The 26,002-nt window shown below is 39.3% G+C and overlaps 1 protein-coding gene across 4 annotated transcripts in view; it reads left to right on the top strand.

Moving 5' to 3' along the window:
* The window catches only part of THSD4 (thrombospondin type 1 domain containing 4), a 288,712-nt gene that overhangs the window by 42,982 nt on the left and 219,728 nt on the right, over window positions 1–26,002 (top strand). For all 4 annotated transcript variants that reach the window (XM_084532856.1, XM_084532855.1, XM_084532854.1 and 1 more), the window contains one exon: window positions 12,299–12,728. In XM_084532856.1, the coding sequence (XP_084388982.1) occupies window positions 12,299–12,728 (430 nt within the window). The remainder of the gene's footprint in view (window positions 1–12,298; window positions 12,729–26,002) is intronic.

Below are 26,002 nucleotides of genomic sequence, written 5' to 3' on the forward strand. Positions count from 1 at the left end.
TTTTTTTTTTTTTTTTTTTTAAAAAAAAGCATACAAAACCTCTTTCTTATCTGCTTCTTTAGGATTCTTAGGTGAAGCAGTCAACCGTAATTCCCTCTCCTTTTTCAAGACCTCTTACTGGCCCTAGCCAAAAAAAGCAATGTTACCTTGAGGCAATATTCTAGCCTGATGCAATTAAGACAGCATGACTCTTCATTTTCTGGTGATAAAGACATCCTCGGTCCCTGCAAGAAACTTTCTCTGTCTAAAAGAATATTTGAAATTGGAAATTAAACTGTTTTCCTTCTGTTTGTCTCAATAAAACTTAAATTTCAAAGAGTGGGACCAGATGTTCAGATGCTGATCATCCTAGGTGTTGGCCGTTTCCTTTAATCACTGCTCTTTCTTTCAAAGCCATGCAGACGGATAGCCTCGAAGTTCTGAGAATAACTTTAATGTTGCACAGATGATCTTACAAGAACTCTGAGAATGCCAGAGGTAGACTTCTATGAGCAGTGTTAACAAGACCAAATTGAGAAAAAAGTCATATTTTCTTTCTTCTGTTTTCCTACTTAATCATTTAGCATAATGCATTTCTGTTCGGAGCTGCACAGCGTAACAGATACAGGTTGTAGTACATAGCTGAGTTATTACTAATGTTGGAAGCTTGGCCTTGAACCATCGGCACAAAGTCATTCAAAGCCTGTTTGCTCCAGCCCCTTGGCACTTTCTGTCTCCAAGGAAATCCCAGCTGGCCTGGCCTCTGCAGCAGACCTGCCAGGCTGCGGGCACAGCTGGGCTTCCCTCCCCTTGGGCTCTGCCTTGCTGCTCTGGTGGCCTCTGCAGGTTGGGAGAGACTGGAACAGTTTGAAACAACTGCTGCACTTACGGCCGGAAAGGGAGAGGACAATGAGCAGAAAATAAATCTGACTGCTCGCAGAAGTGAAGCTATTTCCTAGTAAACGCCTTGCAATATGAAATACTAAAATGACTGTAATGTCTGTTATGGCTTCACTTTCCTGCGTGATGGAGGTCTTTGCTTTTGAAAATCGCAGTGCACAATGCAAGCTTCTGTATCGCTGCAGATATCCACCCCCACTGCCCTTACACTGCCCCTTGGCAAAAGACTGTGGATTTAAGGTTGGTGTTTTAATCTTATTTGCGTAATAAGTTATTTCCATCTTGTATTAGGAGGGTCCCTGGTGGCTTTAAAGCCTGCAGTATTGCATAACTTTCAGATTCTTTGGTGGTGACTGTGAAAACAGAATGCGAAGAGAAATGTTACTTGAAAATGAAATTGTAGGAATGACAAAAATTAAGTTTCCCTTAATTTACAAAGTCCAGAGGACAAACCTTCTTTACAAAGAAGATTGCTGGTCCTGTTGGTGATAAGGAAAATGAATTTCAAAATGTAAGTTACTTTAGATAGGATTTTCTTACTGTGGAACAGTGTTAAATGTTCACTGAATGGTTGATAATGGAAAATGACATCAGGCTATTAGGAAAAAAAATCTGTTTTCACAGTGTATACAGTCAGGGAAAACTTTCAGGGATATTTCTATTTGCTGTATTGGACTATATGAAAGCTGTAATTTTAGGAGACTTTCATAAAACAATAAAAGAGGGATGAACGTTTGTGACTGAGATAAGCTCACACTTGACAGCGTGGTAAAATGAAATGGGATGGCTTCCAAGGCAAACACATTTTAACAGCAGTCCTTCAGAGCAGCCAAATATATTTGTATCATTTAGCAACAAGTGGAAAAGTTCTCTGCCTACTTCCAGGCAGCTGACAAAGAACTGTTCAGTTCCTTTAGCAAAGCTCAACATATAATTTATCTATCATAAACTGTAAAGTACCTTGTCTGTGAAGGAGGATATTCACATTTTCAGTTTTTGAATGCTAGTTCATGTGTGTTTAAGTTAGGCTTTAGAAACCACAGCTCCACATGAAGCTTGGATTTGAGGTACCTACAGCCTACCGAGAAGCCTAATGTAAAGTCATGTGAAGTACATTTAGCCATGTAAAATTTAAGCGTTCTCCTCTTTCTCATTGTGAGTTCTTGCATAACTGAAATGTGCTAGGAAATGATAGTCACTGGAATGAGGATGGAAACACAGAAAGAAGCTGCTGGTTCTCTGGGTTGTCCGCTGGCAAAGGAGGGGAGCTCTTTGCAGCTTTGAAGAGTGGAGTTCCCATTAGCACAGCCTTGTTTTCTACTTCTTCCGGACAAAATGTGTGGAGCATACCGTACAATGAGAAAAAACAAGAATGAGGAGATGATGTAAAAATATGAAAGTATTTAGGCATCTTTAAAGAGAGGCACGTATGGAAAAGTAATAAGGGCATGCCAAAGGATGACAAATGGTTTAAGAGTGAAAACGCATCTTGAAAGGAAATATCATTCGTGGACTAGGTTACAGTACTTATTAAATGTTGCATTTCTAAGCCTCTTTTTTGGTGAGAGAATTGTTGGTTTCTCTTCTCTACATGCACTTGCTGACTGTGCTTGGCTCCACGTTGTTTCAGTGTGGGACTCACCCATCGCGCATCCATCACACACACAGACCCTCAAAGGGCAGTTTGAATTGTCAGCTACTTTCCAGCATTAAAAATACTTAGATTAGACCATTAAGAGGCAGCTGGACTTGCTTATTTTCCAATTTTCAGCTATCTCAAGCAACTGTTAGGATGCTTTGCAACTGCCACCTTTACTTTCTCTGCAAGTGGATTTTCATGGTGGAGAGGCAAAACCTCTGTGTCCATCTATAAGTGCTGAGGGTGCTTTGTGCTGGGTTAAACACCAACATATGTGGTTCTTACTGGCAGAAAGAAAAAATAACATTCGTATTAGGTTTATCAACAGAATAATGAAATAAGTAGGTTTAGATAAATAGCGCATGCTTAAAGAAATATGTTGTTATGGAAAGGGTTTCCCTAAAGCTCTTTTTGTATTTGGAAATGGATAGAGAGGAAAGATTTGCACTGAGGATATAATCCAAAAATCATCAAGTCCACACACGGCCGTAGCTCTGTGGTCTTTGTTCTGCTGCCAGCCACTGACGTGAGTCTGCTGTGCTACCCGGTGCCCTGCGTGCGCTTCGAGGGCTGTGGGCAGTGGGAAGGAAGAGCATATCGTTTAATGTCAAAGCAGCTTCCTTATGAAGGAAGCTCCTTTCATGGATACTTTGACCAGGCAAATGTGGGCCATTTGGTCGGCAGGGCCAAAGTTAACCTCTGAAGGCACAATCCGGTTGTTATTTCCTTACCCAATGTAAGCATCGTTAGCTGCGTGTTCTGGTGTAATTGTTATTACCCATTCTAGTCAGCTCCAATTGGTAGAGGTGGACAGAAGTTGACCCTCAGGTTCAAGAAAGTAGTATTTGCTCCAGTTCTCAGGCTTTATATTTATTGGCGTGGGCGTTAGGTCATTTTCACATTTGGACTAGAAACCCCAGCTCAAGTACTAAGCCATCTCTCCTTTCATTATTTTCCTAACAGAAAGAAAACGTGATGCACTTCAGCCCAAACCCACCACGGTTATAAAAGCTTATTGGGGGTCGATGTGCGTACAGGAGGAAGGCAGAGAAGGATTTGATCCTGTTCTGAGGAAATATTTTCCAGAAAAATCTAAAAAGCAACAGTAGTAATCAAAGAATTCTTTTTGGTGGCACTTGGGGGGATTTAAAGCCATATGAGAAAGATGTTTATTTTCATTCTGAATAAAATTCCAAACAACTTCTAATAGCAATAAAGAGCTCCCTGTGAGGAATTTCCTGGCAAAACGAACAGCGAACTGAAGCTGTTGTGACCTCAGGTTGACTTTGTGCTGTCCCACCTCTCATCGGGTTATTAATCCCCGCAATAGGCTCTGGGTCTCACTTATTATTACCTAATTACTATCAGTTTTTTTATGCTACTGTGAGCATACTTTGAGTGGTATTACCAAAACTGAAAACCTAGCACAATATTATTATTGCAAGCCAGCCCTCACACTTCCTTGCTCCTACTGCTGAACATTTCAGGCTTTCCTGAAGTGTGGTGCTGGAGGACAGGCAGGGAAGCGAGGACGCTGTTCGTGTACCATCAGGCACACCACAGTGCAGTTTTCCAGTGAATTACTGAGAGGTCAGAAAGGGGTAGAAATGCAACAAAGCTCCCATCATGTTTTTGATACATCTCAACAGGGTTATGTGCTTCCTTGCACCGAATGGTGATGTTATTCAATAAAACCTTGAAGACAAAGCTCAGGGGCAGAACCTGTAGACTCGCAATGAAACTTTCGTGTGATCAGAGGCATTATTCTGGTCATAGAAAAAGAAGACCGTAGGATCTGGGTTCAAGTTATGGAGTCCTTACTCAGCGTTGACATGATACAAATGAGGTTACGTAGCACTTGCTGGGAGATAAGCAAAAGCCAAGGTGGGAAGTTTGTGTACTAATAAATTACTTCTGTGCTAGACAGGGCTATTAGTCATGATCTCTGAGGATGGAAAAAATCATTTGCGATAGTCCAGGTGTATCTGTCTTGTATTAATTCAAGCTGTTGAGACCTGCTCCCAAGAGACAATTTACCTAGTGACATTTTTCATATTCTATCAGGAAAAATATTTTGGCCTATAATACTTTACAGAAATGACAGAAGAATCATCCCTGTCAAATATACTCACAGCAGTTTTAATACTCACATGCATACTCAGACACAACACGTGTTTTTATAATCATAAGGGATTGAAGGGTATCTCTTTTAAAACAGATTGCATAACATCAATTTCTGAAATCCTTTTTTTCCTTTTTTGACTCCTACACAAAATTAAACCAACTTGGTTTTGTGATTTTGGGGGGAGTGGGAGGATAGCGAATATCCAGAAATCATGCTGAGGTTACAAGAGATGTAAACCAAACGACTTAGTTACATTGGTTTAGGTACCTTGATAATGAAAATCAGAGTAAAAGCAATGCCTACACCAATTTAATTGCAATGAAATGTGTTGATGAGGTGTGAATAACATGGTATAATGCAGCAAACAAATTTGGTGATGATGACTCCACTTTCTAATGTGTGACATTATTCTCAGCAGGGGTGGTTTAACTCTCTTGTGACCAGACATGTGGCAAAGATAACTGCTCACCACTTTAAGGCTATTTTCTAGGTCAGTGAGCAGATAGGCGTGCGTTTTCGTAACATAAAACAGAGTCAAAGGTCTTCTTTCTTTCATTCATGTTGAAATGATTTTCTCCAGATTAAATTAGAGCTGGTGAAAAGTGAGTATCTGGAATGCAAAACTGCACGGCGCTGTGGTACAGTACTGAGAGGTGATACACAGTGGGCTTTCATGTGGATCAACCTGGTTATTGAGAGCTTCCCCTTCTGAGCAGAGGGAAATATGTTCCCCAGCACCAGTATATCATTTTCATTGTTAATGATGCCTGTGAAAGAATCTGCAAAAATACTATGAGGTACAAACCAGGATAAGACAGTTTATTTTGTGAGTTAAGAAAAGGCAGCCAAAAATGTGGGGTGGACAGTCTTTTTAAAGTAAACCTTATTAGCTGTGTGTCTAAGAACATTTAAAATGTGCTGGAAAATTGAAAGCAGTAGGAGGGCTAGAAAGCAAATGATTGAGTAGGACAGTTGTAGGTCAGTTACAGTTTTCACATATGAAGGAAAAAAGCAGTATCTGAAAATTTTAAGGATGCTTTTTTAGGAATAATAAAAATAATAAAGTGCATTTGAAAATACATATACCCACACTTGGCCTGTAACAGAAACTTGTGTAACTAGGATCTCTTTTTTTTTTTTTTTTTTTTTTCACTCCATTTAAAGTTGAAGTTTTTTGTCCTCAAAGACTTCTTGGTCTCCACTTACTTTTTGTTTAATTACATTTCATGTGTTGGAACAAAATTTTAATAAATTGACTGCTGATAGGAATAGCAAATAAGTCGCTTTTCTTCAGAAACAAGATCAGTGCAATCGAATTTATTAAATACTTGAACTGAATGCAAATGGGTAGTGTCCTTTACAAGTTGTCAGTTATAGTAATGTGTGCTCCTAGATAATATTTTGGAACATAGCAAAATATCTAGGTTAAATCTTGCTATGGTTATCCACAGATCGAAGTTAGAATGTATGTAACTGATTTAGGTGAAGAGGATTTGACCCACTGATTTAAGTATGCCTACAGTCCTTTTAAAATCACTCAGGGTAGTAGGAACTGAAACGTAAGGCTTTGACAAGGCTCTAAAGGGTTGAGCTCATTTAGGACTGAATTTCTAGTGGGAATCAGAGATGCATACTTTTGGAATATTTCATTTACAAACAGAAAATGGAAAAGAATTACACAATCAAAAGCACAAATCCCCAGGTGAGAAGAAGAGGAGCCCAAAGCATGCCTGGTTCCTGGGCACCCAGAGCAGCATCAGGCTGTGTGTGCGGTTGGCTGAGCCAAAAATCTTGACCAAAATCTCAACAAAATTAAAAGAAGATGCCCGGTGTTTGTTTCGCATCGATCTGAATGCTCTGTGATGAGCTGCTGTAGATTTCCATAACGGTGGTGGTTGTGACTGGGCATGGAGGCAAGGAAATTGTCTGTTACGGTTTACAGAATATTGCCTTTCAGTAGGAAGGAGTAAATCCGGATAAATGAAACAGCACAAAGCCTGAGGTTGGTGTGCAGTTTTTCCTCCTCAAGCCTGGTGAAACTGGTGGCTCGGGGAATTGCCTTAGGGAGCAAAAGTCCTAAGAAAATTATTACTACATTGTTCCCTGAAAAACTGAGCAAAATGTTGGTAACTGGAAAGGGAGGGAATTAGCAGTTTCTTTGGGTTCGTTTTAGGCATCATTTCAACTGTAGGACAAGTCTTTTGTGGTGTCATCAACAAGATGTTTGCTAATGTTCAACCTTGCAGCTCTTCATTTACAAGAGAAGTATTCTGATAGAGAGATAAGTTGAAGGATTTAATGCAAAGCTCATGTAAAACGCATTCCTTACTTTGTCTGACATCAGAGGAGAAAGAAATCAAGTTATGCTTCAGATGGAAGTGAGCCAGGGAACCTCTGTTTAGAGAGCTATGGGAGAAGTATAAGGAGAAATGAAGTGATGGAAAAAGGGAAAGAATGAAAAGATACGTATGAGAGTGGCTTTGTGAAGAGCACTTCAGAGAGCAGGTAAAAGCCTAGAAAATCTGTAATGTTACTTGTGTATTTTAAAGATGTTATGTATCCTTGGTTCAAAGAGGGTTTCTGTCAATATAAATAACCCTCCCACCAGCTCAGGAAGTACTTCATTCTTAGTGAACCTCAAGAACACTTGAGGTTCAAAGCATTGTTCTTAGATGGTAAGCTCTGAGGCAATGATAATGCATTTATTTGCCTGTTGAAGGACACGTATGTGTGGGGCTACAGTTAGGAAAAGCTACTGCAACAAAGTCCCTTTTTGTTGCTCAAAATGTGCTGTAAAAGTTCTTGGTATTCTCAGCTGACTTGTCCCTAACATGAGAGAAATTGCAAATGATGAGACCGATAAGAATACTAGCCAATAATACATATTTTAACATATAATTGCTACAGTCCTTACACTAACAGCTCAAAGACTGATTTCTTGTACTTGTCTGGGCAAATGTGTTTTTGAAATCAAGAATATATTTTGGTTGGCTTAAGTTTAAAGGTGCTCATCACTTTGTTTTTTAAAGTGCTAAACAGATTTGTCTGAACTATCAGGGAGGTGTGTGTGTATGTGGGAATTACGCCTAACAAGATTTCCAGATCAGCACTAAACAGCTGTTATGTCTCTCCTTGAGATAAACACAATAGATCAGAGATGTCTACTGGCTATGGTCTGACATGAAACACTTTGTGCTGTTACTTGCTTTTCAACGTATATTTTCTCTAAAGCAATAATTTGCCTTTAGATGATAACTCTGTTCTTGGTGGCATTTTTCCCCTCTGGTTTTCCATAGCAAAAGCTTTGTCAGAGTTGTTTAAAGCTCACATCTTGCTCATTCTGGGTTTTCAGTTTTTGCCTGGGAGATGTTGGCTGTAGTTGTTAAACTTCGCTTCTGTGGCAATACATCCTCAACATCCTACTCATGCTCTTCTTAATCATTGTTATGTTAAGAAAGATGAGTCCGTTGGTTTTTAGCATACCTAGATATGCATCGTCTCCTGCTTTTAAAATGTCACTCTAGCTTAAGTCTGGGTAAGACACAAGGTTAAGGGGGTGCTGTTACTTGCCGATTCTTTTTTCTTCCTTTACTTGTTGCAGGAAATGAGAATGCAGCCCAGCTCTGACCTGAGTTGTGATGATGGTTGGTTGGTTGCTTGGTTTGCTCATTTGTTTTAAAGAATTTAAAAAATGGGGAAGAAAAAAAAAAAGGGAGGAAAAAAAAAAAAAAAAAAGAACAATAAAGAGGAGCTTTCCAAACCATGTTTTGAGGAGGAGAAGTGAATAATGAGGGTCATGAGAAGGAATTAGTAAGTATAAGTCCTGCTGTCAACTGAAAACTCCCAAAGAGCCATCAGGGCTTCGCCTACCTCCGTCTCCTACCAGCAGATCAGAGCTGGTTTGAATTAGCACAAATCAAACAGTGACACCAAGGTTAGTTCAATTCTGATTATGAAGTTTCTACCCTGAGAAATACAAAAGCTAATTACCACCAAGCTATTTTTACAATCTTCTTAATTGCATTGCAACAAACTACATTCCTAATTTTTAAGGATGTTGCCAAGTGTGAAGGAAAGGTGCTTTAAGGCAAAACAGACAGAGCTAAGAATAGTTTCCATCTAGGCAATACTGGTTTAAATGAGTGCATAAACACTAATAAAAATGTTAATAACTAGACATTGAGTATTCCACTTTGTTTCCAGCAGTTTGTATGTTGAAAGAAATGTGAAATTCCCAGCTACAAGCAGTTAACCTTCCGTTTCATAGGAAGGGTGTTCCAGTGAAAATTCCAGATCGTAATTACTGCACCACCTGAGCAGAATGAAACTTGTATTCAGCAGCACACTGCGGCTGTAGTTGGGTTATGCTGGCCCTGGCTGTTCTGAGGAGTGGACTCACCCTGGGTGAGCCTTGATGCAAGCAGTCATGGCATCAGAAGGGTGCTGGCATCTTAGGATACCAGAAATGGTGCCTCATTTCTTCATCAGTGGGGATTTCAACACCATTTTCTGATTACAGTGTAGAAGGAGTTGTCAAGATGAAATAGTAACTAACAGTACTTGTTGTAGTAACTGTTGTTACTGCTTTGACTTCTTAGAAGCTGTTGTTGAATGGTTGTTGCAGCAATCAACCATTTTACAAGAAAATGTCTTCCTTCAAAATCATTTTTTCCTAGTTTCTGCAAATAAGTTGGCGAGTTGATTCCAGCAGCTTTTGGACACTTTGTGCAACAATGAGTCTGTCTTTCCTATAATATTTATGCTATCTTTAAGACTGGGATTTGTGCATTTCATTGTCTTATTCCAGGCTGGGGAGTCCTAGTTTGCGTGCAGTTTCTTACATATCCTTCAGTTCTTATTCATGACCCTGAAGTGGAGATGAGCAGTCAAACATCAGTCTCATTTCTGACCTCTTGCTCAACCTCTCCAAGACTGCCAGCCAGCACATCCTCGCGGCAGGTCAGACATGTCCAGCTGTTCCTCTGTGGAAGATTCTAGTGTTTGTTGCTGCCATAAATTTGGCATTAGAAGGCTGAGACAGAAGCATATTCCTACCCTTGTACTGGTCTGCAAATGGCTTGTTGCTGTTACTCTCAGCTTTCTCCCCCTGCTAATGCCAAATGCAAGCAACCTGACTAGATCATAAATTTCAGGAGCTGATTGCAACAGACCTGGCAGCCTCTCTGTCCCTGCCAGGGCACTGGCATGAAGCAGGCCATCGTGCACTTTGGGACAGCAGCCCACGTAGTCTGTGCTCCCTGCAATGAAACGTTGCCTTCCTTCATGCCAGGAGCTGCTGCTGAATTTTGGGTCTTGGACCCTTCAGGTTTGGTGTGGTCGGCTTGGCGAGAAAACTGTTTTTGGTCAGACTCCTTAGAGACTGGGGCCAGTGAGAATAAGGACTTGAATCTATTTTCCAAGATGAACCACTTTGCTCCAAAATCTCAGGTGCATCGCAAGAACTCTAATACTGAAGTTTTTCCAGAGTGACAAAATATGACCAGAAATCTCAGGAAAGGAGGACTTTTTTTTTTTAACTTGATTTTACTCTTGTTTGGAAATTAAGGGTTATGTTAAAAATGAGAAATGGCAGCAACGTAGGAGAAGCCAATTGATATGGCCATTTACAAATAAGCAAAGAAGCAAACAACATACACACAAAACTGTGCTCATTTAAATCCCCTTGTTTTTAGTCTCATCTTCTGAACTAATTGCCATTCATAATTTCTTTATATTTCCTGTCCTGTCTCCTTACAGGAAGCTAATTTTCCCCTCCCTTAATACCAGAAACCCTCGTACTGCTTTTCTCTACTGTAACCACCAAAAACCCACCTCAGCAATGGCCATCACGGTCACAGAGCAGATTAACTGGTATAAACAGCCCAAGAGTGCTGGCCGCTTATCTGCCAGGGTAAATCAACACTCTTGTTCACACATCCTTGAGCCAGGAAGATTGATTAAAAGCCCCACGTGGCCCCAAAGCTAGAATGTTAAGTAAAGGACTTCCACGGTTTCCATGTAACAAGAGTCTGGGGAGAATGTAAGACTGAGGAGGAAAACAAACACAAGAAAAAAACAAACCCAACGAAAAGTCTTTGATCTGGTGACTGTCTGATACCTGTAGCGTTGCAGTTTCTAGAAAACAAGAACGTCAATTTATCACCTCTGTTTTTCACTGCAGTTCAAGTCTATTATTTTATATGTATTAAAGTATATAAATATATTTTATGGACAGAAGGCAAATGACCTTTTCTAAAATGACCTTTTCTCCCTTCCTGAGCTGCAAAGGTTAACCAGAACAGCTGTATTCACAGATTGCTCTCAACTGGGAGAAATATTTTTGTGAACTTTTTTCTTCAGACTGCTGCAGTAGAACAAGACCTGGTGGGACGCTGAGCTGCACAGGATGGCAAGGAAAACGAGTGCAAGTGGGCCTGTTGCTTGCTGATAAAATTCCAGCCTTAATCCTCTCCAGTACTATGACCCAAATGTCGTATTACTCATTTCATTTGTAATTTGGAGGGGAGTTTCTAGACTGGGTCTGCTGAGTTTCTGTGGGTGTGTGGGAGACGGAGCTTTCCAGCGAGCACCTCCCGGCTGGCTCAGAGTTCTGTGCCCAGAGGTGGGGCACGTCTGTGGGGCACTAGCATCGCTGTGTGATGCTGGTTTCAAGTCCTGTGCCTGAGTTTGTCCATCGCGATCCATTAGGAGTGAATGAAACTCCTTGGGTCCTGGGTGCTGGTGAGCAAACTCTCAAGCTATTGTCATAGTTGTGCATTGTACAACGTGTGCTCAGGTAGGGGATCAACCTCAGTGTTGAGGACAGCACATGAGGACATCTCCTTTGAGACACTCTCTCCTCAAATACAGCTCTCGTGCCTTTGGTTTTTCCTTACTATACTTCTCATATGTGGTTTTATTCATGCTTAACATGGCCCAAAACATGGGGTCTGCAGTAAGTGAAAAGGAGATTCGTGTTCAAGAGAGCAGGCATCAAACTTCTGTTTCTGTCAAACATTTATATAATGTTTTAGTAATGTACCATGAAAGGTGGGCTTTTATCTTGAAAACATAAATTGGCAGGTCATGAATTATTAATTAAATGTGTTGCTAATCCATACCTTGTGTATCTTTAAAGAAAACAAAAACAAAAAGTAAAATTTAAATCTGCTGGCCAGAGGGAGGAAAAAATAAGTTCTCTACCATAATAAGACTGTTTTCCTGTGTTTGTCATCCTTTCCAGATATGTTTTAGTAATATTTTTATCTTCCCCATCCTTTTTCTCTCTGTTTATATTTGAGTAGCAAATGAGGCAGAACCACAGGAGGCCTTTTAAATGGATAGAAAGTGTTTAATGATCTTTGCCATACTGCATTCAAATGTTCCTCTGTCGTTACCCAAATCCACAGTAGGGATTCCCTGCTGTTATGTATCTCAAGCTCCTCAGGAACATGGTTATGAGTTTCAGGAATATGGCTTTGATTCTCAGTATTTCCATCTTAAAGGAGAGTCCTGTGGATTAAAAGAACACCAAAGTTACCACCCCACTGTTGCTTTGCACTGAGTAACTTAGACAAATAGCAAGTTATGTGAGTATCCAATAGCTCATTCACTTATTCGTTCAGTAACTGTTTTTTCTCTCTCCCTGTTTTTAGAAGCAGAAACAGAAATCCTATTGGTCCAGGAAAGTATGGATATGGAAAAGTGCCTTACATTTTGCCTTTACAAACTGACACTGGTCAGCAGCCGCAGAAACTTCGGAGGCAGCGACAGTCATCGAGGAACCACGCATTTCATCAGAGTCCAAGTCTCATGAACTCTTACAGCCAGTCAGCTAGCCCTTCACTTCAACATGGGAATCTTTATCAAGAAGAAGGGGGGCCTCAAGCTGGACACCAAGTCCTGGGACCCTCAGTTTATCAGACATCTTCATTTCCAGTCTCTCAAAACTTGTTTCATAGCAGTGACTCAAGCCATCATGGGTCTGCATCCCATCAGGCAGTCCAGGGTCAGCCCCAGCCTCAAAGGGCTGCAGCTATTGTATGCGTTGGCACCTACAAGCAATATAAACTCTGCAACACAAATGTAAGTCTGGATTTCTTGTATTTAATTTTGGGCAGCTGTTGGTTTTCCCTAATGTGCTAAATGTTCATATAGTCAAGAAGTTAAGTTGAGCACTGGTTTTTAATTTTTTGAGTATTTTTCATGTACTTACTCTAAAAGTGTCTTGGTGAATACTAAAAGTAGATGTGTAATATAGTAGTTACCTAAAAACATCCCTTGAAGGATTTAAAGCAGTCACTAAATCTACCAGTATGTGCAATTCCGATTCGATAGACAGAGAAACCAAGTCACAGAAACGTTAAACTTTTTCCATGCAAGAAATGAAAAACTGGCTTTGGAATATACCATATTATGAAGTCTTCCTACTTCTCAGTCCCCTAAGATAAGGCTATCATTCTGGAAGGGCTGCTTAGGATCTAAATAGCATTAGGGCCAGTACCCAGTAGCTTTGATCACTTAAGTATCTTTCCATGGTGCTGTGTGCATTCTGTAGCAGATGCTACTTTTATTAGCATCTGAACTCAGTGCTTTGATTTTGGCCTCCTAGCTTATTGGAGAGAAAATCTGTTCTGCGTTAATTTTAAAATAAAACTGAGTGTGTTATTGCTTCATTCAAAAATGTTTGGCTGGGTGTAGCTCTGTGCTCTGGGGCAGTCTCCCATTGTATGCGGGAAGCCAGTGAGGTTTTAGTATTTCTCCACACAAGCAATTTCTACCATGCTAAAATATTCTGTTCCTGGCTGTGTCACTTAAGTATTTCCTAAAGTATCTCATCTTAATACTTGTGTCTTACTGGGGCCATGAATGTAATGTCATGTTGCAAATGTCGAGAAGCTCCTCTGTGGTTATTAGAAGCAGGGTGCTCATGCGTGCTCTCAGTGTGCTGACACATCAGGCCACGTATGTCTGAGTGAACGTGTGATTCTTCTGCCTGTTTGAAATCCTGTCACATTTAGTGGAAGGCTGCACAGTGCAGTGTAGTAACAGAACATAAGATGAGGATAACAAAAAAGTAACTTAAGCAGGTTAGATGAATGTCTTTTGCCTGGTAGTCTAGTGGTTATTGCATTTGCTTTATTTAGGAATAAAGTCCATTGATTGAGTCCAGAGAAGGTGATTGAAAAGAACCAATGTCAACAAAGTTGGTTTAGTATTTTTCTGAAAGGGAAAACATGGAAAAGTTGCTTTGAGCCTCTGAGTATAGTCCCCGTTACACATTGCCGTTTGGATTTTTTTTCTTATTTTTATTTTAAGGGAAAGGGAAATAAACTTGCTTAGTGGGTGTTAATTTGGTAAATCAGCAGTGCTGAATTTGCTCACTTGCATTTAAAAGTGATACACAAATATTTCAGTGGCCAACATGTGAACTCTGCTTTTCTCTAGTAAACCTTTCATTATGATGGTACCCAACACTTGTGTATTGCTTTGAATTACTCTCTAGGGGGTTTTACCACCATGTGATAAGCCTTTGTTTGGGATCCGTGTTCCTTTTCAATATATTGCATCTCCTTGTGTTAATCGATATCTATTTCGTCCCTTACTGCACCAAGGCAAAAAGTGGGGCAATATTCTGCATGATTTACGAAATATAACAAAAAGGCTTCCAGGAAAGATCTCTTTGGAGAGCAAAAGCTGATAGGTGAGGAAGTTAGAAATGAGCTGGAGGAAAGAAGTAATTCCAGATAATCCCAGGTGGTGGAGAAGGAAGGTTCGTAGAGAAAACTGGTTGAGAATGACAAGCAGGATGGAGAGATGAGGGCTGGGAGCTTGTGAATTAGACAGTGACAAGAAGTGCTGTTCAGTATGAGGAGTGGTCTGGCCATTCCAGATTTTTATTGGTAGTAGGCAAACATAAGTGAAAATATTTTCACGTTAATTCTGGAAACCAAATAGGTGAGCATACTGTTGCTTCATCTTTGCCACGGTTGCGTGTATAAATGCAGTTATAAAGAAGTTGTTAATACTACCCGAGAGTTTTAATAAAGAGAAATTGTAGATGATGTAGCTCCTCCTAGGCATGGAACTCTACACAGTTGTTATTTAATGGTATTTCTGTTCCCCTCAGAGAAGCCATGACTGCTTTGGAGGCTATTTTTCTCTCTAGAATGTGGTAATTAATATAACTATAAAAAAGAAGTTGCTAAGAACAGTTTTAGCTATAAATGCCAGGATGAAAGCAAGACAAGGCTGATAGTGTTTCATCTTGTTTGCTTGTTCTTCCTGATTAAATGCTTCAGCACATGGGTTTTAATTTAATTTACCATCAGTGACATGTACCAGAGGCCTTGACAGCATGCAGAGAACAGTCTCTCTCTCTCTTTTTTTTTAATACTTTTTCTTTTTTAAATCTTTCCGGAGCATAGCAAAACAGAAAATCTCGTTTATGGAGAAGAAAATAATCTCTTAAGTTATCCTCGTGTTTAGCCACTCCTTCTACAGTTTCTCCTTAGGGCAGTTAATTAATAACAAATTAAGTCAATGTGCCGTGGTCCATTAGGTCATTTCCTCATTATTGTACATTTATTGTTTTTTTTCATTAATAGCTGAACTCATTTTACATGACTGACAGCTCGGTTCATAAAAGTGAACCTTAGGCATTCTGGTTAGAGCGAACCTAGGACGTGCTGATATCGGCTGCAGTGGTTTGGCAGTTCCATCAGAGCCATGCTCTCGTACCAGTGGCTTCCGCTCCTCGGCGCCTCGTGTCCACGCTTTGTTCGTGCCCACCGCCAGGCACACAGCTGCCCGGCACCTCTGCATGCAGGAAACAAGCAATGCGCTTCTCTCCTTCACACAGGGCAGTAGTTGGATCTTACTGCGACCATAAGCTGTTTGTAATGCAGAAAGATTCTCCCAGCGTAGTCTTAAGTTCCTCCAAAGTGAAGGATCGATGTAAGTCTTTGTTACTTCCCCCTGTATTAGAGGAAGGAGAATTACATGGGCGCGTGAGTAGAGTAGAGTTTGAATGCCAACTTGTTTGCGTTTTGTCACCAGAACAGAGGAAACGACTGAAATGGAACATTTATTTACTGAACCCTTTTTGTTACTGATTCTCACAAGCACTGCCAAGTCGCTAGCTCTTTGTGAGTGGCTGAATGTGTGAGCGTGTTTGTAAATTAACTTCAGGCTGAGGGTTGCTTGAGGAGTGTTCACAAGGCAGCTCTGGATGTTCAAGCCTGCTTGTGCAGTGTGAATTTGGTAAGGCAGAGTAGTGTAACCCTTTAAAAAGTCAATTTTATCTAATTTAATGTAATTTTTGTAGGACACACAGTGAGTTGTGGCTTATTGGTAAGGACGTTTAACACTCAGTGTGCTGTGTGCCCTGCTTGCCCCACAGCTCGTTTCCTTTCTCTTTCTGCAGTCCTCGGTTCCCAGGTTGCACCCATGCGGTTCAGTCTGCAGGCACGTGGTAAGCGTGACCAAATCCATGCTCTGGGTATGGAACTTGTAAAGTCAGATGGTGACTGTTCTGTGATTCAGTTACACTACAGCAAACAGCATGGAAAAAATAGTCAGAGGAATTCATATACAAGGTTCACCATGGAGAGCAACACAAAACGCACATACAGCCTAAGTTCTCTTTAGCTATTGACTAAGGTATGTTCTTGATACAGTTTATGTTTTTGCTTTTGTTTGAATTTGCAAAAAAAAAAAAACAAGCCAAAACGTATGGAAGACTAAGCTGAGGTTAGGTAAGAGGCTCAGGGCCAATCCCTAGCTCTACCACGGTGGGGTAAATTGTTCCATTCACTTCAGTGCCTACAGAATATTAATGATGATGATGCTAATTTTGACTGGTATGAGTCAGTCCAGCTTTCCAGTGGAAGGCTTTTTTTGATGCAGAATTCTAATTTATCCTAATTAAATAGGAATGAAATGTTCCACAGGATTGTGTTGAGTCCATTTAAAACCGACGTGCTCTGTCACCTAACCACATAGGTAGGCATTGGCAAGTTCCCTTGCTGTATGGGATCTTGGACTGAGTCACCAGCTTGTTGGCATTCTGCCCAAGAGTTTTTGATGTTTTCCACTACTTCCATACATCTCCATTGAAGTATTGCCCATATTTAAATTTTCAACAGAGGTGTAAGTGGAAATATTTAATTTTGTGTTTAACAGAAAATGTAATTCTCTGAAGGCCTTTTCACAAAAGCTGTAAGGAAGCATGCATTCTGGAATGTTGTTGGGATGCTCAGATAATGAGAAAATGACAAATAGATGGCTATGTATTTTTAAGGTAACTTTATTTTTTTCAACTGAAAAGCCCGTTTTATTCCCAAAGAGCTACTGTGTGGTTTGTTTATTCTCTTTTTGAGATTTGTGTAGAGTAGGTGTTTGACATAAGTGGAAAAGCTGGGTTATGATGACTTATCTCTTCCTGAGGAAACAACCTTGACTTTATGTCAGGAATTTTCCCTTCGAACAATGTGGGATTGTGTGGATGTTTGGTACTCTGACATTTTGTGGCTGTATAGGAAACTTATTAAAAGCTTATGTGGGTTTACATTACTTTGGGTTGTACTGGCATTTCTTTCAATGTTGATATTTGCAGCAGAACTTCATAAATATTAATACAGAATGCATTACCACTGCTAGACTTACCTTACCAGGCAGTGGCACAGAGATACTGCTTGTAAAACATCCTACTTCGTTTGGTCAATTGTCCCTCGTGTTCAAGAGTTGCACAGAGACACCTTTGATGGGGCTCTTGGACCACAGTTGTGCATTTCCTCTGCATCTCTTTGTACTTTATGAAACTCCCTTCAACAACTGAAGGCTGCAGTAGGGAAAAAAAAAAAAAAAAAAAAAAAGTATTATGATGTGCTTATTATAATTTGAATATATTATGTGAAAGTGGATGACTGAAATCATGAAGAAAAATAGGTTGTTGTAATTTCAGAAGTTTTCTGTAACAGTTTTATTCCATGAGCGTGCTGTGTACACAAAGTCAACTCTTTTACATCAAGTGATTATTACTAGGTTAATTATTTATTAATCTAGTTAAATGTATGTAACATGGCAAAAATCATAAAATTTATATACTTTTTTTTTGTCCGGGGGCTTATGATTTTTAATTAAAATTCAGTTACTTGCAACATAATCTTCTAAGTTATTTTAAACTAATCTAGCATCTAGGAGTCCAAGGGTCGTGCTCTAATACCCTGTTGTGCAAAGAACTGTGAAAACATGGACTTAAAAAGCTAGGTGCCACATAAAAATGTGCTAATGTATAGATGGAGACAGGCATAGCCTGTATTCTCCACGCCAGGGAGAAATGATCAGTAGGATCTGTAATGTTCTCATGATAACCTCATCATACAGAAATCATGAGATTTTATCTTTCTCCAAAGACAATTTAGTAATATATAAATGAAGTATTTGGGACATCTATGTACTATTTGAAGTTGGACAGTGCAGGATATGCCTAAGGATTGCTGAAGATTCAGACCTTCATTTATGTCTAGTAATAGCATGATATAAAAATGTTAATTTGTATAACCGTCTCAAAATTAAAAACAAAACGTGTATCATTTTTTTCTGAACTATTCAGCAGTCTAGGAGTGAGAGGTTTGATTTGACAATTAGAATTGTCTGAGATGTCACTTTTTTTTTTTTTTATTCTGACAAAGAGTGAATGGAATGCATGTATCACAGAGGAGAGGAAGAGGGAAAAAGATCCATGGTATCCAATCACTTCATCAGTTGTGTGAATAACAGCATTAACATTTAAAAATACTGTAGAGTGATTTGGAAACTTTTTTCAAATATCTGCTGAACTGAATCACTTTTTCCCCCCACAGTGAAACTTTACTGTGGAGTGACTGAGTGGTGCATTGCCTTGCCATCGCTCAAACCTCTGTGCCAAGTTTTGAAGAGGAAACTAATCAGTGAAAATTGGGAGTTTGGAATTTCAACCATCTGAAGTCAGCTGGTTGCATTCCTGACGTATCTGTAGATTGGTTTAACAGAGTCCTGTAAATTGGAGTAGTTGTTTTTTTATCAATATGATCAAGTGTTGTTGGAGATATTTTATGGCATTCCAGCCTGACTTTGCTTGTTGGTGTCAAGTGATATTGACAAAAGTGTTTGTCTGAAATTCTGGTGCATAATTATTCAATATGCCTATAATTCAAGGAAGAATTTTGCTTTTTGTTCATATGTTAGTTTAATTGTATACATGTTTTAGAAGCAGGGGAAACTGCAGATGTCTAGAATTTTTGTTGAAGGGAAATCCCTTGAATTAATTTTAAAAATATGTTTTTTAAATGTTGCCTTTATGAACAGTTGTTAACTATTCCCTTTAATCACAGGCATAGAAAGCACCTCCTATAGATGACACTATCTTCGTTAGTACATGAAAGGAGTAATTTTTTTCTGGTATTTTTAATGGATTATTTCAGTATTGATGATAGTAACATGCTATGCGTTTTCAAGAATATGAATTACATAATGGCAGGAGTTTGCAGAGAAAATGCCCGTCAGTACACTCCCAGTCTTCGCTTGTACTGACCGAGGTGAGTGGAGGAAGAAGGAAATACAGGAGAAGCTGCCAAAGTTAAGCTAAGGTTGCTGAAGGAGAAGGTGGTCTATTGGCAACGTTGTTTCTAGTGCTTTTTTTTTTTTTTTTTTTTTTTTTTTTTTTTTTTTTTTTAAACCAGGACTCTGAATCTGCAAACAAAAACTCACGTAGAAAGTTAGGAAACAAACGTAAGATTACAACTGGCAAGAAGGTGTTCCCTTGCCTGACAAGAAAGTGGCTGTGTTGGAGGATGGTAGTACCAACCCTCTCCCTCGAAAGAGCTGAAAATAGGAACTTGGCACTACATGCTTTGTGGTGCTCAAAAGAGTTAAATATGTGTTTGTTTGTTTTTTCTTCTCCATATGAAGAGCTAACTGCATACAGAACAGTGCAAAACCCAGAAATAATTAATCAGCGGTGATACTTAAATACATAAAAATCAGGCAGTGATGCTCTGTCTCTGCTTTGCTTGTACTTTGTCAAAGTACTTTGTCAAGTGTGCAATGTGTTTGCCAAGAAATAACACCTTTCCAGGCACCGTATTGCACATGTAGAGATATGCAAGTTTAATTAATGAAACAGTTTCTTTCTAGTGATAGGTGGGTAAGGCTGTTGATCTTCCATCTCTTGACTTACAGTTGTGGAAAAGCCAATCTCATGTTTCTTTTATCTGTCCCTGCAGTGTTAGTGAGGCAATGGGTGATTTGTGGTGGGTAGAAGCCAGGGAAATAGCCCGTGCCCCTCCCTGCCAGCTATCTTCTGTTTTTAGCTGCAATAGCGTCCTAGCCAAGCAATGTACTGTTTTCTTTTTCTGTATTTTTGGTTGCATTATCATTTGCTAAAGATAGCAAGCATACTAATTGTCTTGGAAAATACCTAGTTATGCACAAACTGAGAAAGGATTGGACTAAGCAAATTGCACCATAGGTGAACTTTTTCCCTAAAGTGGCAGTGCCTGCTTCCAGGAGCTGCAGCCCACCTTTATCGTGCACATCCATTGTATACCTACTAGGTTCTATAGTTAAGGAGACAGTGATTACAGAAGCAACTTCAAATTAAACATTCCTGTTTCATCCCCGGAATAAGTCCATCCTGCAAAATGAATGACTCAGAGGTCATACGGAAAAACAGTGTAATCATACAGATGAGAATGGGCCTCCTAGGCACAAAAAAAAAAAAATAATTATATAGTAATTTTTGCAAGGGCAATTTTGTGTCTTCTAAGTTGAGGTTATGTGTTCTTTTAATGTCCTGTAGTGTACTGTATGGAACTTTATAGTATCAAAACAAAAAAGAAGAAGCCTTTAAAACCAGAATTCTGTCCCGTGGTAGGTCAGTATTCACAGGACTGATCAGGTCGTTGCAGTTGAGCCAGTGGTAGGAGTTTATGCTTTACTAGTACTATAGGGCAATGAAAATGCTTTGTCATGGTGTTCACTTTCTTTTTTCCAACACAGGTGTTTCATCCATTCTTCCAAGTACAGCCCATCTGTGCTCCTTACCTTCTAGCAGAAGCAATTTTCACTTTCTTAGTACCTTGTCTGATATTTTCTATCTCATCTCCCCATTTCTTCTGCCTACAGTCCCACTCCTTTCTGCTTAGGTTCCCTGCCTTCTCTCCAGTTTCTTCAAGTTTCACTTCTCTGGCCAATTTGTTCATCCACTGTCAGTTCTTGAATCCCAATCCAAAGTTTTAGTCGTGTTTTTGCAAGGTATTCCATACATTCAAGGGACAGCTTTTTGTATTTCTTTGCATTCTTTTGCATCGTCTTGCTTCTTTGCATCATCCATGGTGCCTGCAACAGGATCAAGGTCACTCCTGAAAACGGAAGAGAGACATGTCCTGTGTTCGTTCCTAGTGCCTGCCCCCAGAACAGACCTCAGGAGCACGTACCAGTAATTGCTGGAAAACTGATCAGGCTCTGTGAGTCTCAGTTGGATTATGCCTCTTGTAAACAGACTGTTCCAGTACATTAGCTGTGAAACTTCAACAAGTTTTTACTGCGCATGTGCAAAGTCTGATTATCAGTATTTTCTTTCAAAAGCTTGTGGCTTGGCTATATTTGGATAAATTTCCATATAAAAGGCAGAAGATGCGTTCTTGACAAAAAGCACTTTCCTGGCTGACTCTGTTTCACTCATTAAAAGGAGACTGGCACTTACATTTTGGGGAAAAAAATAAAAATCAGACTGTTTGAAGCATGGGAAAAAAATAAAACACTTATCCCCTCTTGTTTTCCTTTAGACTCATTCTTGGATGAAATACTTCAGTCAAAAAAAAATGAGATTAAGACAGATACCAGGAGTGGAAAATTTTAGCCTGAACGGTTAAAGTTGGATGAACTCATAAGTAAACAGACAGTGCTACCAGCTGTAGCAGTACCAAAGCATTATAAGATATGGTAAATGTATCAGCTAGTTTAAAGTGGCACTTTTTTTTTTTTTTTTTTTTTGAGATGTCAGTACACTCTCAGTGTACTGGGGGAAAATACAAAATACATTGCAGAAGCAGTTAAACAGGTTAAGAATGTTTTGTATCAGAAACTGTGGATGTGATTTTTGATGGAAACAAAAAAACTAACATACGAATAATACTGCGCTTTCTGTTACAAGTGATTAAGAGGTTGCAGGAGCCAAGGGTAAGCTATGTGTATGGTGCTCTACAACTGTTCACTTTGTGTGGAAGACAAATGTTCCAAAAAAAAGAAAGGTGGGTCATCTTTAAAAATAAATAAATAAATAAATAAGTGTACTCTCAGTGGATTCACCAGAATCACCCTAGATGTCATAACTGTACGTTTGTGCTTAACACAACTCCTCTAAACATTTCTGTTCCCTGATTGTCATGTAAAATAGAAGTTCTTTGCTAAGAACACCGATTATTTACCATATTTATTTATTTTTAATTAAGATGTGGAGTATTGTGGTAATACAAATCAAAAACCTTCCTAATCTTTCAGTCTTTTTGCTGGACCTATTCAGGTAATCCCTCGTCCCACACAGGGAGTGCGCATTTAAATGGAATGCCTACAATTGAATTTCCATTTAAATTGATCAGGATTTCATGAAGAAAACTCGTTGAGGATTATTTCCACTGATGATGCTGGTGTAAAATAAAAGAATAAAGTAATGAAACCTATGTGACACACAAGCTACAACCCAGAAATAATGGAAAATGAGAAAGAAAGAAAGAAAGAAAGAGAGAAAAATGGGGTTTAAATGAAGTGAAATGTTGCTTGAAACTGCAGTAGGTGTTTTTATTAATTTGGCATAATTTTCTAGAAACTGCAAGAACTAAATATCTCACCTCCACCTTCTTTGTTGGTTTCACCAGAGCTGTGCTACATGAGCACTTGGCTCAGGGTCTTTCAAAGCTGGTAGGCACGGCGCCTTTCAGAAAAGGTTTTGGAGTGACTCATTTTTCTAATATAAAGAAATACTTTACAAAAAAAGAAACTGTTAGAAAAGTTTGACCTGTTTTTAGCCGTGGTTATTATTTGATTAAAGCAACTATCCTTAATACATAAACCTCACGTTTTCTGAGGACTATAAAAACATGCTGTTCCTAAGATGTATTTCAACAATGAAGACAGATGAGACACTGGATCAGAAGCAAGGCTGAAAGCTTCCATGCTAAGCCAATCCTCAGACTTTGAGCCAGGTTTTGTCAAATGGAAATTATTTTTTTAATTGATTTCCCATTAAACGAGGCAGTAGTGTGCAGTTTAAGCACCTTGAGCATTATGTAGTGTTTCTATAAATAGATATTTGAATGGAAGGAATCTTGTATTTGGTGGATTTGTTTAATGCATCATAGTTATATAGAAAAAGTGATACCACTGTTGAACAGCTGTTGTACAGAGTAGTTAAGATTTTTGTTGCAAATGCCAAGTTTTTAATGCTTGATTAGGATCATGTAAAGAATATCCTCTGTGCGCTCCAGTCTCAATACTGAAGTACTTTGCTCAGGGAACTGGGCAATAAAAGAAATTTGGGACAGTAAAATAATAACTGTATTTTGAAAAAATGGCTTTGGAATGGGTCGATAGTCATCTGGTCTGGTGCTGGATCAAAAAAGACTAGCAACAGGCAACTGGCTAGGTCGTTGGCAGGTGTGAACTGACGTAGCACTGGCTTCCATAGCATACTTGTGCATTGCTTTACACCAGATGATGTTCTCTTCCAGCGGGATCTGTTTTCAGTATTTATTTTTCATTTTCTATTTGTTAAACTAATGTTTTAAAATCCAGTTATTGGTTTTTGTATTATTATTATTTGGAATAACATTTTAAAATTTAGCAGTAACCAGAAATGGATGATTTTCTTAACACCTTTTTGGTACTACTGGGGAACTGTACTGTTGGTTTGCCTCCTATAGCCCTTTGGTGAGACCCTCCTAAGCTAACGGTGCCAGACGTTTCTGGTCAGATACATTAGATCAGTGGGTGCTTTGTATGGGGTGGGTGAGTCACTCAGATTTAATTTAAAGCTGAAGCTGGACTTGAATCTTCTACAAGCTGATGAAAATCTGAAGTAAAATAAGTTACTTCAGTCTAATCAGATCTGTCAGAATTCAAAAAAGCCACAAATCCGTAAAGTTGTGCAGAGTTGCTTATTTTTCTACTGGGTTGATCTTTCTCCCCTGTTATTAGGCATACTGAAGTGCTGTTGAAGGGAAGAAAGGTAAAGTACTAATAGCTACCACATTATGCATTAATGGTTTATTTGGCTGATACATTTCAAAGTTAATCAAAGTTATGCTCAGGTGACACTTCAAAGGCTCTCCTAGATAAATTCAGAGGACTTTGTGGTGCAAAGGTGAAATCAGCAATGGGAAAAATGTTTTATGTTCCAGCTGTGCTCCTAAAAACTCTGGTGGTGTTTTGCTTGTACCAAGGCCATTAGCCTGATTGTATTCAGACATCCATCATGATCTGTTAATTTTATTATAGCTCAGAAGAATGCTAACGATGTAACAGGACTGGCAGAAGGTGAAAAGAAAAGGAGGAAAGATAATCTAGCTACAAAGTGGTGGTGGAGGGATTACTTGGGAAAGATAAACACACGTATCAGGAGGGCAGGATGAGATGCACTCAGCGGTTTGTAGAAGCATTAGCAAAGGAAATGGTTAAACCTTTCTGACACCCAAACATTTTATATGTTTGGAACTAGAAGAGGTGACTTGGTAGTCAAATATGTAGTCAGTATGGAGCAGTATTTTTTAAAAAGAAAACGACATTTGTCCAAAATGGAGGCTTCCCTGATTTGGCTTTGGTATCAAATAAGGCATCACAATGTGTATCGGAGGCAGAATTGTGAAAACTTGGGTAAAAAAGACACCTGGTGGGTTAATAACATGAGGTGGTGCCATAGAAGATCTGTAGAAATGTTGGCAGTGTTTGAATTTGATGTGTAAGCCCTCTGCAGCTGATGCAAGAACTGCTAGATTTTGGGGATGGTTTTGCTCCAGCGCTGCATGGGCCGATGGAAAATCACCAGCACCTCAAGTGCGGGGGACACATCAGCTTTATGGGATAACCTGCCAGGCAGAGCCACAGCTTGACTGTGACTCTCGCCGGTTTATTTTTCAGGAGAATAAATTAAAATATTGTGGTCAGCTTCGGCTATGTGAGTTGCTTAACAAAACTTTATGGAACTGCATATGTGAAATTGAAGGAAACCTCCAGGATCATTTGGGCAGGCCTCAGGGAGTCAGCTACCCAAATGTATGCGTATATGTTCATTGTGGTGGTGGTGATTGGTTTTTATTTTATATTTTATATTACACGACTACAATGATGTCGTGTTGTGTACGTGCCCAAGGTTTTTTCTGTCTGTGGGAAGCAGCCCCTTGAAATCAGGGAGGGAAAAGGGAAAGGCTGGTACCCTGTCCTACATGCACTCTTGGACTCTGCCTCCCCTCCGAGTCCCTCTCTGGTTAGCAGAGGAAGATGAAGTCAGTAGTTGATGATGCCTCCCCTAACTGAGCATGATGTCCATTGCAACAGACACATAGGTGCAAATTCATTGCTTGAGGCAGTGCTGAGACTTAGGTATGACAGGTGCTTATTCCTCCTAAACTTGTCCAGATACCACTGTGTTCACAGATGTTCATTTTCATTGCGTGTCAAGCCAGACATTTATAGTGTACTGTCTGCGGTCATGGACTGTAACTTGAGCTGGCTAGCACTATTTTTATGGAAAGTGCTATTTTGTTTATTCTTCACATACATTTTAGAATTTTGCATTTAAAATTTTACTTTTCTTGCATATTTTTTTTACAAACATCAATTTGATTTTAGTAATAATAATAAAAAAAATCCATCAAATATTTTGTGCCAGTGATATCTAGGCACATTTGCTATAGCTTATTTCTTTTTTCATTGCAGACAATTGTATTTATGTTCTGTTTTAATTTTTAAAAGTTAAAACTACTGGGAAATAAAAAGAGCCTCCAGTTGTTTAAATTACTCTGTTGCTGACTTTGAATCAGCTGAAGAAAAGAAGGTTGCCTTGATTCTAGGTAGCACTGATACCGGGTGTGTGCGTGTTCCTTGGCAATGCAAAGGGAAGTAACTTAGATGAATTAAAATTTGCAAGGCCAGATTCTGCTGTCAGACACAGCCATGTAACTTCCATATGTTCATAAGGAACAAGGCTGGGGCAGTGTTTACTGCAATGGTGGATTGTTATGTGAAGAGCATGTTCTGAAAATGAAAGAAGAACCTTCAGCACACTGCTTCAGAAGCAAGTATTTGAGTTGTTTTCCTTTGGA

The sequence above is a fragment of the Aythya ferina genome, assembly GCF_964211825.1.
Source record: "Aythya ferina genome assembly, chromosome: 11".
Classification (NCBI taxonomy): Eukaryota; Metazoa; Chordata; class Aves; order Anseriformes; family Anatidae; genus Aythya; species Aythya ferina.